The sequence below is a fragment of the Stigmatopora nigra genome, chromosome 5, assembly GCF_051989575.1.
Source record: "Stigmatopora nigra isolate UIUO_SnigA chromosome 5, RoL_Snig_1.1, whole genome shotgun sequence".
In the NCBI taxonomy this organism is placed as follows: domain Eukaryota; kingdom Metazoa; phylum Chordata; class Actinopteri; order Syngnathiformes; family Syngnathidae; genus Stigmatopora; species Stigmatopora nigra.
In genome coordinates this window covers 12,002,442-12,016,610 of record NC_135512.1, presented here as the reverse complement: position 1 = coordinate 12,016,610, position 14,169 = coordinate 12,002,442, and the positions used below count along the sequence as shown (strand labels likewise).

General features: G+C 36.2%; 1 protein-coding gene across 1 annotated transcript in view; it reads right to left on the bottom strand.

Annotated features, from left to right (window-relative positions):
* Nucleotides 1-13,111, bottom strand: part of pde4ba (phosphodiesterase 4B, cAMP-specific a) — a 97,245-nt gene extending 84,134 nt beyond the window's left edge. Inside the window, exons 1-2 of the mRNA XM_077716339.1 lie at nucleotides 12,766-13,111; nucleotides 1,316-1,413 (exon numbers count right to left, since the gene is read on the bottom strand). Coding sequence (XP_077572465.1) covers nucleotides 1,316-1,357 — 42 coding nt within the window. The 5' untranslated portion in view covers nucleotides 1,358-1,413; nucleotides 12,766-13,111. The remainder of the gene's footprint in view (nucleotides 1-1,315; nucleotides 1,414-12,765) is intronic.
* Between the last annotated feature and the right edge of the window lie 1,058 nt (nucleotides 13,112-14,169).

Sequence of the window (14,169 nt, the reverse complement as noted above, 5' to 3'; positions counted from 1 at the left end):
ATTATTGGAGCAGAGAGGCTTATTCATTTATTTTTGTGGTACATTTGGTTTCCTAATGAAGCACCACAATTTGTCATTGCATGGACTCGTGTGAGTCTCAATCTTGATAGGAAAATCGGGCTAGCACCCTATAGTAGTATCTTAATCAATGACAAAGTGATAAAGGATAAGGGAGTTTTAGCATTATAATTTAGGAAAGTATTTCCAAGGGATTTGAAAAGGACACAAATATGCACCCCATCAGTTTACTGTTGAAGCCGAGGTTAGACACAAAATAGAGAAAGGAGATAGTGTTTCTCACGAGGAATGAAAAGCACATGATATCCAAACATCAGGAGGTAAAGTGAGTGAGTGAGTAATACACACCCACATTGCGTGCTATAAACTATTTGAGCAACATTATTCGACACCCACAACCACTACAAAGTGCAGCACAAAGTGTACAGGTGCTACTAAGAGCAAGCTATAAAGTTGCTCACTACTCATTTTCCTAAAAATACTGAAACTGTGAGTCTACGTTAAAATAATATATATAAAAATATATATATATATATATATATATATATATATATATATATATATATATATATATATATATATATATATATATATATATATATATATATATATATATATATATATATATATATATATATATATATATATATATATATATATATATATATATATATATATATATATATATATATATATATATATATATATATATATATATATATATATATATATATATATAATATAATATATATATAAATAAATGAGTTAGCCTTTACACCTTTTGAAGCATTATGTGAGAGTTTTTTGTGGTCAGTCTTCCAGCTTGGCTGGTTTCCTTTTAATGTTTTTTTTTTTCCTTCCACACCCACTGTTTTTATCTACCCACTTCCCACCGTCACATCTGTCAGACAGCAGTAGAGGTCAGGATAGTGGGTATACTTGTCTCATTATTTTGTCCTTTAACCTTGTTGAAATCGTCCTTTACAAAGTGCTGTAAAATCTCATCATATCATAACAGGAAAGGTACTTATTATAACATATTATTGATGACTGGTTAGAACCCTTATTCAATCCTTGTGAATTATTTGGCGATAGTGAGTGTGGGAAAAAAACATGTCAAGAGTTAAACAACACTCTGTGAATTAGAAGGAGGTGAAATCTTTTTAAAAAGTCACAATAATTATTTTCAAGAATCACAATATCCCATGGCGCAGTGGATCTTACCTTGAGTGAAAACATTTGTAAGCATGCTAATTAGAGATTCAAAATATTCGATTCTTATAATCCAATGCCTTACATTGTTAGCAGACACTGCGAGGACACTTCGGCTCTTTCTCATCTTTCCTTTAGGAGATTACTACTCCACTATTCACCAAGGGGGCCTCACATGCAGACCTGCAAGCCAAACACAAGCACACAGTTAAGGATGCTATAAATAAATGATGCTGAGCATCTGCCATGTCAATATTGCTTTTGCAATACAGCTAGTCGCCGTCGACTCAAAGAACTACATTTTTTTATCACAGTGCTTTCTATAGTGCTCATTAAGATCGCAGGTGAGCTTCAGCCATCCCAGATGACAGATTTGAGCAAGAGGTGATATTCCCTGGATCAGTCTCTACCCAACACCAATGATTGTGCCACTTACTTGACTTTATTTTAGCCTCAATAATAACACAAGAGTTGTCTTTCCTCGGGCAGAAAGAAAGAATTACACCAATAAAGTATGTTGAGTGAGATGTTGCTGTCCACATCTCTATTTATAAGCCGTATCCCCCTAAAATTGCATTAAATTGTTGAATTTTACATTTTTTTCCTGTGTGAGATGCACCTCTTCACCTCCATATTCATGGTTTTAATCGGGAGTAAAAATGTGTTACTTTGAAGAGAAAATCTTAAGACAAAAAATGAATTATTATTCACATTACCTGCACAATTTTAATTTAAACTCTGCTATTCAGATTTGCTTTCTCACAGTAGATATTTTTAATTCTAATTATGACTACTGAATAATTTTATTGCAAATGACAATGAAAAAGTGAATATCGTCAGGAATATCATATTTCCAATGACTGTTCTCATTACACTGAAATTATTTATCCTTTTTTATACCTCTAATCTCTTTCCTCAATAGCTTAATGAATCAAGCTAATCAGACCTGAAGCAGCCTTAATGATGATGAAATTCTAAATTCACCTATGAAAAACTTTTAAAAGCAAAAGACATGATTGCCTCCATAGCGATTGAGTGTCTAATTGAGCAGGAAGTCACTAAAAGGCATTTATTTTCACTGTACCACATTTTACACTCAATCAAAAGAGATGAAGCGATGTGGAAGGATTACAAAACACTGAAAAAAACTGAATATACTAAAGTGAACAAACAGTCTATTGGAGAAGTTGGTCAGAAATAGGATGAAGTTTAAGGTTTTAAGAATGTACTATCGAGTTTTTCCGAATCAATATTCACACCAATAGGAACCATTAGGAATTGGACATGTGATCCCCGCATAGAAAGCAGGTGAGGGTATTAATACACTGTCAGTAATAAATCATTATTGGTAAAACATATCAATACTTTACACTTCCTCCATCTCATAAGACTGTTCTAATTAAAAACAAAAATGTTCCATGGATTGCAGACTAATGTAGTGAGAAAGTTTAATGTTATTTGTCCGACATTTTAGAAAGTACAACTGTTATCTTAAAAATAATAACAGAAAATGTGTTTACGTTTTGGGGGACTTTGTAACTTGAATCTCATCTTATCGTTCGTAACGTGAAAGTTTCGTATGTAGAAGCATTCGTAAATAGAGGTATCACTGTATTGAGTAAACGTTTCTTTTTTAATATAATTTATTCTAAAATGAAAAGTAATCATTCTGTTAAATTTTGCATAAATGGCCTGAATAATTTGTTGAAAAGCAACATGCAAAAATACAGCCTGATGCATAGTTGCGATAAAATAGCAATGAAATTGATCGTAAATATGATTTGGCAATAATTGTAAAGACCTCCTCAGTATATACAAGTAAAACTATGTCCAGAAATCATGTTGTACACAGTCAAATCAAAAGTCATGTCTGCCAATCCTCAAGCCATTGTAAATGCCATCGGGTCATCATAAGGTCACATTACCATCACTGGTGAGTTTGCAATTTGATCTGCAATTTCTGTGAGGAAGAAGCCATGCAACAATGTTTTAGACATCCCGTCACATTTTAGTCTTTGGTGCATGTCAAGGTCACATGCATCATTGGAGACTGAATTGTGAATCTGTTTAATGGAGCAAAGATAACAAGCTCAGCCTACGCATCCTTTTGAGTGACTGGCTTAATGGGACATTTGGCAGACTGCAGACGTTTTGCTTAGCATCGTTGACTTTCTTGACTCATTTGTGACTTTTTGAAAGTAGTTTTCATGCTCATGTGCATTGCTTTTTAATTACAAATCCTGCTCAGCTTTTAATATTTGGGTTCTAGCCCTTTGCTTGTAGTGAACCCTAACTTGACTTTTTTTGACATGTCATCAATGCATCATATATTCATTTTATGACTATTTATTATGTTGACTACTTATTTATTTATTATTTATTACTTGTTTTTTATTGACTATTTATTTGTCCATTTGTTGTTGTTATCTGTGCACTTCTTGATGAAAGCTTTAACTCTTATTATACTTGTATAATTACAAAAAGAGCATTCAATTCAATTCAAGGTGGAATGCAAAAGAATACAGGTGCTAATGGTTATCATTTTTTCAAAAATGTATGCACTTAGATTATGCATTCATTTAACTTTCATATTATGAACAGTGCTTGCCTTGTTTTCCACCAGATTCTTCAAAAGAAAGTTATTTATTCCAGCTCTAAACTCAGTTTCTGAAAAGATCCCCAAAATAAACTCTGCTGATTTGAATGAGTGAACTATGATAATCTGAGACATATCCTATTTTCATTTTATTTAACAAGCATGAGTATGCTATAACAGACTACAGGCTGACGGCTGTGAGGAAGAGAGCACATACCCTCTACTCTACTGACTGAATGGACATACTTAGGCCAATATAAGTTCAAAATATGCACATAATTCTACATGTTTACTAAATCCCAGTGACACAAGCACGATTAAGATTACCGAATTTTTCAGAGTATAACTTCCAAAAATATGCACAATAAAAGGGAAAAAATGTTTTTGTTGCATTGGAGTATAAGGTATACAATATTATAAAGTATTGGAAAAATAGGGATCAACAGTCATAATATGTCTGTTAATGTACATATTAAAAGTTTTTTAGGATAATTACAGTCTAAAAACACAGCATAACAAGCAGTTGGCATTCAGAGTGAAAAAATTAAAGACATAATTAAAGACATTAAAGACATTAATTAAAGACATTAAAGACACTTGAGAATGAGTCACAGGCAGAGCCAAACTAAAAGTGCAGGAAAATACGGTACGTTAATTTATATAAGATTCTACTGTATCAAAGTTTTATTAATTAGACGCAATTTTTATGTATAAAGTATCTATTTGAAATAACCAGAAAAGGATGACAGGAGTGTTTACTCATTAAAGTGATCTAATGCACATGACAAGTACAAGAAACATGGTGCATTTGATAGATGAAATACACAAAAATAATTTAAGGTCCTTGACATTGATTCATAAATCATGTACTTGAATTATTTCCAAGGTGTCTCGAGTAATATTTCCCATTGAGGTTCGACACCAGGGAATATTAGCGTCACAATGTGTACTGCATACAGCCTTAGCGTGAAGAAATCCATAAAAGAAAATGTCAGTTATGACACAGATAAGCAAGCCTATGTGCAAGTCGCCCTTTATTGGTTGAGTGTTATTTAAGAGATCAAAAAAAATTCAAAATAGAACAGATATAGTAGTTTTCACTACTATGCATATACAATATTTACTAAATAGAGAGCATACCCTGTGACAACAACAACAACAACAACAAAAGAAAATAATGGACTGTTTATTTGTTTTTGTTTTAAAGGAGTCTGATGAGACAAAGATTGAACTGTTCTGGTTGCATACCAGGCACTATGTTTGAAGGAAACCAGGCACTTCTCATCACCAGGACGATCTGATCCCTACAATGAAGCATGGAGGTGGCAGTATTCTGGTATGAGTATAATTGTGAGAAGTGGGAACTGGCAAACTAGTTAGGAAACAGGGTAAGATAAATGCAGCAAAGTACAGATATATCCTAGATGAAAAAAACTGCTCCAAAGTCATCTTGACCTCACACTGGGTTCTGCTTCATTTTTCAGTAGGATAACAATAGCATAAAGCCAAGTAGTCAAACAAGATCTGAAATGAATGGCTTCTGAACCACTCTGGGCTGGACCAGTCAGAGTTCAGACTTGACTCCAATCGTAAATCTCTGGAATTATCTGAAAGTGACTCTACACAGAGGTCTCCCATCCATCCTAATGAAACTTAAGGGCGAAACTGCCTAAAAATTGTCGTGCTAAGATAGTGGTATCATATTTAAAAATAATGGAGGTTGTTATTACAGCCAAATATATAAAGAGTATATACGCAGACAAACAACTCAATAGATACATTTTGTAAACACACATACACATTTTACACCCATATATTAATCCTAATATGTCTTTGTAAAACTAAAATATGCAGACAAACACATTGACAATTGAAAATAATATACTTGTCACGCCTTAAATGTGTGCACTCAGCAGAGATAAGCACTTGTGTCTTCCATTGTCACACAGATAGCATAGTTAGCAAAGGCTTATGTGCATGTGATCAACCTACATTTGAAACAATCATTAGACTGCCATTGCTTCTTAATCCATGCAAGTCTGATTGGTTCAGAAAGACACCGCTCTATTCCCATTTGTTGCTTCATAACAAAAGATCTTAAAATAGCTTAATAACCCTTTTTCATATACATTCAAATTCACAGACATAAGTACACCAGATCCCAACAAAACTTTTAATTTAAAAGAAAAGACAAGAGCCACTACAAAAGATGAATTCCTTCATCTTCAACACGACTGATTAAGATGGCAGCAAATAGCAGTGATAAAAACAATATCAAGAGTGTTTCCAACTCAAAATGTATCATCATAGATAAATTACTATTTACAATATTATTTTGTCATTTTTTCTATTTAAGGAAATATATTGACTTTTGAACTTTAGCTACAGTTGTCCAGCATCTGGGTTGTCTGCAGGTGGCATGGATCATGGTTTTATACTTATGATTCTTCCTTGTGACCTGCCGATGACAGGGCTACAGTCATGTATTTAGAGCTCAAAATAAGGCTGTCTCCTTTCAACCAATTACACCCTGCCTAGTCCTACACTTTCCTTTTTCGAGTCTACCCTATGATGAGGACAAGAATACAAAGACACTTCTTGTATGGATTCCCATGCATACAGTCCTACATGACTTAAAATCCAACGGAATACATTGCATGAGCATACTGTATATCCTGAAATATGGCTTCAGCTAATTTCTCGTATCAAGCCACAAAAACAGATGTTATCAATTTACCATAAAATGTGCGCTGACTATCAGTGATACATTATAATTCCCTGGTGACCACTCAGTCTGCATTCATCTCCACCGTTCAGTCAAAAATGAATGCATGCCCATCTCTCTCTCTCTCTCTCTCTCTCTCTGCATTAAATGTCAATTCCACTTAGCCTGCGGATGTTTGAACATGACCAGACAATTGTTCAATTAGTCCGTGAAGTAAAAGGCCACCTTATAATCCTGGAAAGGGTCATGCAGCGACATGGAAAACAGACTGGTTAGCGGCTCTCGAAGACCCAACTTAGCCACCCCTCTTCTAGATGCTAGATGCTCACAATTCTGGCGTCAAAGATTCGAACCCAGGTCGGCTCCTCAATGTGTGGAGTTTGCATGTTTTCCCCGGGCTTGCATGGGTTTTCTCCGGGTACTCCGGTTTCCTCCCACATACCAAAAACATGCAGGAGAGGCTGGTTGAACACCCTACAATAAATGGGTGTCCCCTGTCTGGTGCCTATAGTTGGATGGGATAGGCTGCAGCACCCCTCGCGAAGTTTGTGAGAAAAAGCGGATCAGAAAAGGAATGAATAAAAAGTGTGCTGACTATCAGTGATACAATTATCATTCTCTGGTGACCACTCAGTGTGCATTCATCTCCACCATTTAGTCAAAAATGAATGCATGTCCATCTCTCTCTGCATTAAATATCAATTCCGCTTAGCCTGCTTATTTTTAAACATGACCAGGCAATTGTAAATGTTAACCCGGCCAGGTTTTGAATTTTGTTGGAGAAACGTTGATGATTTAGGTTAAATTGTGGGGGATAGTCGAGGACTGTTCGTGGAATTTTGAATGCTTTTCGTTCTTTTTTCGGCTGTTGGCTCTGGTTATGTGATCTTAATTTCTTTATATTTGAATGATTAAATACTGTGATTACCTAGAAAACTTGAGTCGGATTTTATGTATCTTTTCCGTTTTGGGAAGTGCGTCACAAAAACAAAGACGCCAAAAATCTCATTTTTCAATGGTATACACAGATGTCTCATTTCAAATGAATGCCAAGGATTTGTCAGTGGCTTTCCTGCAATTATGATCTAATTATTTTGCATCATGAATGAGCAACACAGGAACAAACTCATACATAGCATACAATTCATCACCAGTGTCATTTAAGTAAAGTAGAGGGTTAAACACCAGTATATGATGCAATGGCACTGCAAACTTTGTGGGTCAGCAGTCATTTTATCACGAGGATCTCCTGGCACCAGGTACTTAAAACTACTAGACTTGTAGGTGGAGAAGAGACAGAGAGCTGCTTCTTCCGTTAAATTGTGTTTCCTCATTCATACAATCAATTGCGTACCAGAAAGATACTGCATCTGATGTCTGTAAAACATCTTTGGATGATTGCATCCATTTGCATATTTGCAAAAAGAACTACTTTTACTGTAGGCTGTCTAGTACATGACATGAATAAACCATATGGTCTATTAACTAATGCATCATGGAACATGGCTGACCAAAAAGGGTTGATATTTAATTTTGACCTCAAGTGATCAATAGCATCTTTACACACATGCACACTCTGCATTCAAGATGCAAGTGTTTGACAACAATATTTCATACAAATACTATAACTCAAAAAACTCTAACCAATTATACACATAAATCATCCACAATTGTGCTTACTTTTGGTTATTAGTCATCATTTATCAATGCCTAAACAAAGGTCGTGCAGTTCTTGAGACTGAAGCTCTAAAAACATCAAATCAATTAATCCTGGTCTACTTTAAGATTTTGCCCCAAGTCACTATGAGTTAGTAGCCTCCATTTATTGGCATAGCATGATTTACTAACTACAGAAAGTGGTAGCCTCTTAAAAGTAAATCCATTGGTTCCCTTTGCGAGCCTTAGTCCCAGTAGCCTTTGTAATAATTACTTCCGATGTATTCGTTTCTGTATTTCTGTCATCTTCAAGATAACTCAAGAACAAAGTCATTTAAAAATGAGTTAAACTGAGCTTGTAAGTAGCACATTTTGATTGCAATTATTATGAAAGGATTATGCCAGAAACCTAAGAGCTTGTTTTACTTTTGTTTTCTTTTTCAAGTATAACGAGCAAAATTTTGTACCAAAAAACTGAAGCAAAGACTGCACGTTAGACACAAATCCCGGTTGAAACACCACCGGTGAAAAATTACCCGCGGCAGGCGTTATAATGGGAGACGTACAACCTGTGTTTGTCCGACAGATGGGGCGCGAGAGCCCGTTCTATTGGCCGGTGCTCACACTTAAGAAAAGAACTCAAGAAGAATGGAATCAATTGTTTGGTGAGTCTGATGATGATGAATCAGAATGTAAAAAAATTTAAATATAATGACGATGAATTGGACTTTAAGAATTTAAAATTCTTAATTCCATTTGACAATTGTGTTCATAGTGGTGGTTTGTTTTCCCAGGTTTTCGTACGTGTTTTGTTTGGCGAGGTATTCAGCATTGGGCAATTACCAGTAACCGTGCAATCCTTGGTTTGAGCTGAGAAAAAGGAAATTCATACCAATTTTTAGTCAGAAATTAGCAGTGTGCTTGTTATACTCGAATAAATTTGTTAAATAAATATGCTTTATAAATCAAGGCAGTCAAGTGGTTGGCGCCTCACATTTCTGAGGTCGAGGGTTCGATCTCAGGTCGGCCCACATTGTGTGAAGTTTGCATATTTTTCCGCCCTAAAGCTAGAATATGTTGATGAAAAATTACAGTGTGCTGTCTGGATGCATTAGTTCCTTTTATAAATTATCTTCATAAAATGAAAAACCTCCAATTTATCGTCTTGCTAGTCACTAAGTAATGCTTTCCATTTGACATCATACATTTTTCAAGTGCTTCTCAATAACAACAAAATAGCCTAAGAAAACTGAAATATAGTTTCAGTGCTAAAATCATTTTCTAAATCCATATATTTTTCGCCTATAGCATTTTGTTCACTCTAGCCGGAACCTGTGTAGAACATTATACAATGTGGAAAAATAGCGATCTGGAATCATGCTGAGTGAGAACTTTACTTGAGAAATAAAGACAATGATTGCTAAGGTTACTTAATCAGCGCCCATGTAGTTCCTTCTAAACATAATCAAACTACTGAAGAGAAGAGCAGAATGCATCATTTACAGAGTAATTACATATTTGTCAAGTGATCTTGACAGCCTAAAACAGGAAATTACTCCCATGCTGTGGACAATATTTACTGGTATCTCCGTTCAAAGATTAAGTATATTCAAACACTCACCACTTTAATATATTCACACACATCCATAAGTGACTGGAAAGGAAGGAATCTAGCAGATACATAACAATGTACACATACTAGAAGATGGATGGAAAAAAAAAACTGAAGTGGAACCCTATTTTTTCCATTAGTGTTGATTTCATGATAGGCGTATGCCTCAGAGAGAAAGACAGTGTTAACAGTCGAAACTCCCACACAATAGAAACTGGCATGAGAGTAACATCTTCACATCTCCCACTTGGGTTGTTGATGTTCCACATAAAGTTCTATCGCTGCAGGTTGCATATGTTTCAAGATGTTGGAAATGTCAAAACAAAACAAGACGTTTATGATGTCTCTGTTCTCAGAATGCCAAAAAAATCGTAAAAACAAAAGAATGCATGACAGGCATCTCATCTTAGCTGCAATTGGATCTGTGTTTAAATATTTAAAAAAAACAATACTTAAGGGCATACTGAGAAACTTTAACAGAATAGAGAACAAAATGTAGTTTGTCGCTATGGTAATCTACTAAATATCTAACAAGAAGTGTATCAAGAAGGGCAGGACTTTAAAGTCTGTTTAAATGGAAGCTCACCCTACTGAAACTACAAATATGATTTGAAGCAAACAAAAATCCAAATTTGTGGAAGTGTGGAACAAAGAGCAGCCATTGTTTCAAGCTGTACATTTTTAGTGTGATATTTACACATGTTCTTGGCCAGGTTAATTTTTACTAGGAGTAAAATTGCATAGGCAAAGTTTACAGATAATTGGCCAATAACTGAAAGAAAAAGTGCAGGTTTCCCTCACAGTCCTGAACCCAGTGCAAACCTTACCTGTATGGGGTCACGTTTTTCTGTTTTGGGTGCTTCCTAGGTGAAAACTTCAGTTGTCTAATGGTCTAAACTACAATGCAAATGAGTGTGTACATGTACATGTATCCTATAATTGGATGGTCACCCATTCCACTTACAATTCAGTCGAAATATTTACTAGCTTGCAACCGGAATAAAGATAAGAGTAACAGAAAATAGATGTTTGTTGAATATTTTGGGACACAGACTTTCCAAAAACTTGCAAGATGCACAATACTACCTCCCTGTAGTGGAAACTTGACGGTAAACATATTGATGTATTTTTCTTCACAACCGTGATGACGAAAGGAGATGAATGTAACCGTCAGGTTTACAAGTTAACATGGTTATCTCTTTGAGCAGGGTGACAGACTCATTATCATGGCAGACCACATCAGAAAGTCGTTAGGGCTGTAAAAGTGTCGTGTTACCACGTGTACACAATGGCCCCTGCATTATATTATCATGATGGCCCCTGCATTCTATTGTTATGATAGAGTTAGACAACAAATTGGACAAGACATATTGACAAATAGTATATAAATGAATTTGTAGTAGTTTTACAAGGCAATCGGAGAAAAGTAATGTGTATGATCATTTTTGAAAATTGTCACTTGGGGTGAGGATTTGTTCCAAAATGAGAAAAATGTCTTTAATCGGGAAGAATTAAACAGTTTTTCTATTTCTTTTGTGGTCCACAATAATGTACTGTGACTTGGTTTCATACCTGTTCTTTTGAGTGAAAATTGCAGTCAAAACAATTCCAAATTCATGCACTAGTCAAATCCTTGGCCCAAAAATGTGCTATATTTCTTGGTATGTTTTTGTTATCAAAACAAAAATTGCATTTTAAATTCAGAATCTCAGAAGATCGTATGTATAAGATCAAAGGGTCGATCACTGGCGGGTTCCAGCTGTGCTCAGTGGAGTCTGCATGTTCTTCTGCATGGGTTTTCTCTGGGTACTCTAATTTCTTCAAACACCCAAAACACAGACTGATTGATCACTCAATATTATTCTTAGTTATGAGTGTGCATGCGTAGTTGTCAGTCCCCCACTTACTGCCTGTTGTTAGCTGCAATATGATCTAGCACCCCCGCAACCCTCACAAAGATAAGCATCTTGGATAATGAATGAAAGTTTTGTATCAAAATTGTATTCATTTATCAAATTATTATGGATTACTCAGTGTTTTATACGTTATAATATTTTTTTATGTTTTAGTGGTTTAAATAACACGTTCAGTGTCCAAAAAATATATAATTTAAAAAAATAGTCAATGGCAGCATGGCAGATGAGTTGTTAGTACGTCAGCCTCACCGTTCTGGGGTTCTGTGTTCGAATCCGGGTCACTCCACCAGTTAGGAGTTCTCCAGGGGCCTCCGTGGGTTTTCTCCGGGTACTCCAATTTCCTCCCACATTCCAAAAACATGCATTGTAAGCTGGTTGGACACTCTAAATTGCCACTAAGAATGAGTGTGAGCATAAATGGTTGTCTGTCTCCTCGTGCCCTATGATTGGCTGGCCACCAATTCAGGTGGTCCCCCGCCTCGTGCCCGAAGTAAGCTGGGATAGGCTCCAGCACCCCCTGCGACTCTTGTGAGGAAAAAGTGATTCAGAAAATAAATTAATGAATATTTCTAACTAACAATTCAATGAGGATTATTAATTTCATATTTTAGTTGTTCAAATAACAGTTTCAGTTTTCTAAAAAAATAATAATTGTCAAAAATAGTTAAGGAGTTTATACCTACCTACACGGATGTACTGTTTTACTTTTTGCACAAATACAAATCTTGACCAAAATAACTACACAAGTAGTTAGTGTAAAGATTTTTTTAAAGGATCGATTTAAAGCCGAACATATATTGACAGAAGACCATTTGACAGGTAATCAAGAATCAAGATGTACTTAAACGCGACATATAACAGAAGCGGGTTTGGAGATCAATTTGTCGTCCAAAGCACACAAATCTCCCCATCAAATACGTCTCCGAGCAACTTTTCTCAATGGGTCGCATTTTGAAATGTTGGACAATTCAACCAGCGAAGTAAAAGTGCATTCAGTTCGCTAACCAGGAACAAAGCCAGTCTTGCTTACCTCACTTGAGCCTCCTTCCTTCACACGTGGGGACAAAAGAAAAGCGATGGGAATCCCGGTTGTTGTTGGGGTTTTGTTTTTTCAGAAGAAAACGAGCATCTAATGAACTACGACGCACATGTCCAGAGCATCTTGTTGTTTTTGTGTTATCGTGCCATTCTGTGTTGCGATAAAGTCCTTCTCGGCGTCCTCCTTCCCCGATCGGGACAATGTGCTCCACTTCCGAGCTTCGTTGCCAGTTCCTTTGACAGGAATATACCGGGCCAAAGACGAATGATGGTCTTGCAAGTTGTCCTATCCTAAAGAGGAGCTCCATCAGTGTGACATGGTGGGTCGGTCGGTGTTGCCCCTCGGTGGTGAATCCCTCCTCCCACTCATCCCCGTTCGCCTCCTCCTCCTCCTCCTCTGCATGGACCAATTGGGTCTCTTCATAAGGGAAGACAAGCACAGCATCTTGACTTGCTGGTGTTGGGACGTTGTCATGTCATCAGTCAGCCAGTTGGAGTGTCAGTAGATTCATTCATTCATTTTCTGAACGGATTATCCTCACGAGGGTCTTTGGGGGTGCTGGAGCCTATCCCACGCTGAAATAATTGCTGGCTAGCCAATCACAGGGCGCACAGAGATGGACAACCGTTCACGCTCACATTTTCATTATTATTAGTGTTAGTAAAAGTAGTAGTAGTAGTACGAGTAGTAGTAGCAGTAGTAGTAGTAGTAGTAGCAGCAGTAGTAGTAGTAGTAGCAGTAGCAGTAGTGGCAGTAGAGGTAGTAGCAGTAGTAGTAGAGGTAGTAGCAGTAGTAGTACTGGTGGTGGTAGTAGTAGTGGTGGTAGTAGTCGTAGTAGTAGTGGTAGTAGTAGTAGTAGTAGTAGTAGTAGTAGTAGTAGTAGTAGTAGTAGTAGTGGTGGTAGTAGTAGTAGTAGTAGTAGTAGTAGTAGCAGCGGTGGTGGTGATGGTAGTTGTGGTAGTAGTAGTAGTAGTAGTAGTAGTAGCAGTGGTGGTGGTGATGGTAGTTGTGGTAGTAGTAGTAGTAGTAGTAGTAGTAATATTATTAGTAGTAGTAGCAGTGGTGGTGGTGATGGTAGTTGTGGTAGTAATTCTCTATCATGCACAAAGTTATACAAGTTGGGTATCTCAGAGGAAACAATCAACTCAATAAATCAGACAATTTACAAGTTTTTTTTCCAACTATACAAAACCATTTAACAAGAAGTATTAATAACATGCATCCTGTAATGTATCGTTACTTTAATATTTTGTTTATGCTGCTGTGGCACGATAATTTCCCCCATGGTTGGTGAATACATTCTATTCAATTGTAGTCCATATCTGATTTTACAGAAACAAACAGCTACCTATTGAACGAACCAGGAAAGGCTATAATAACGAGAACATTTTGCTT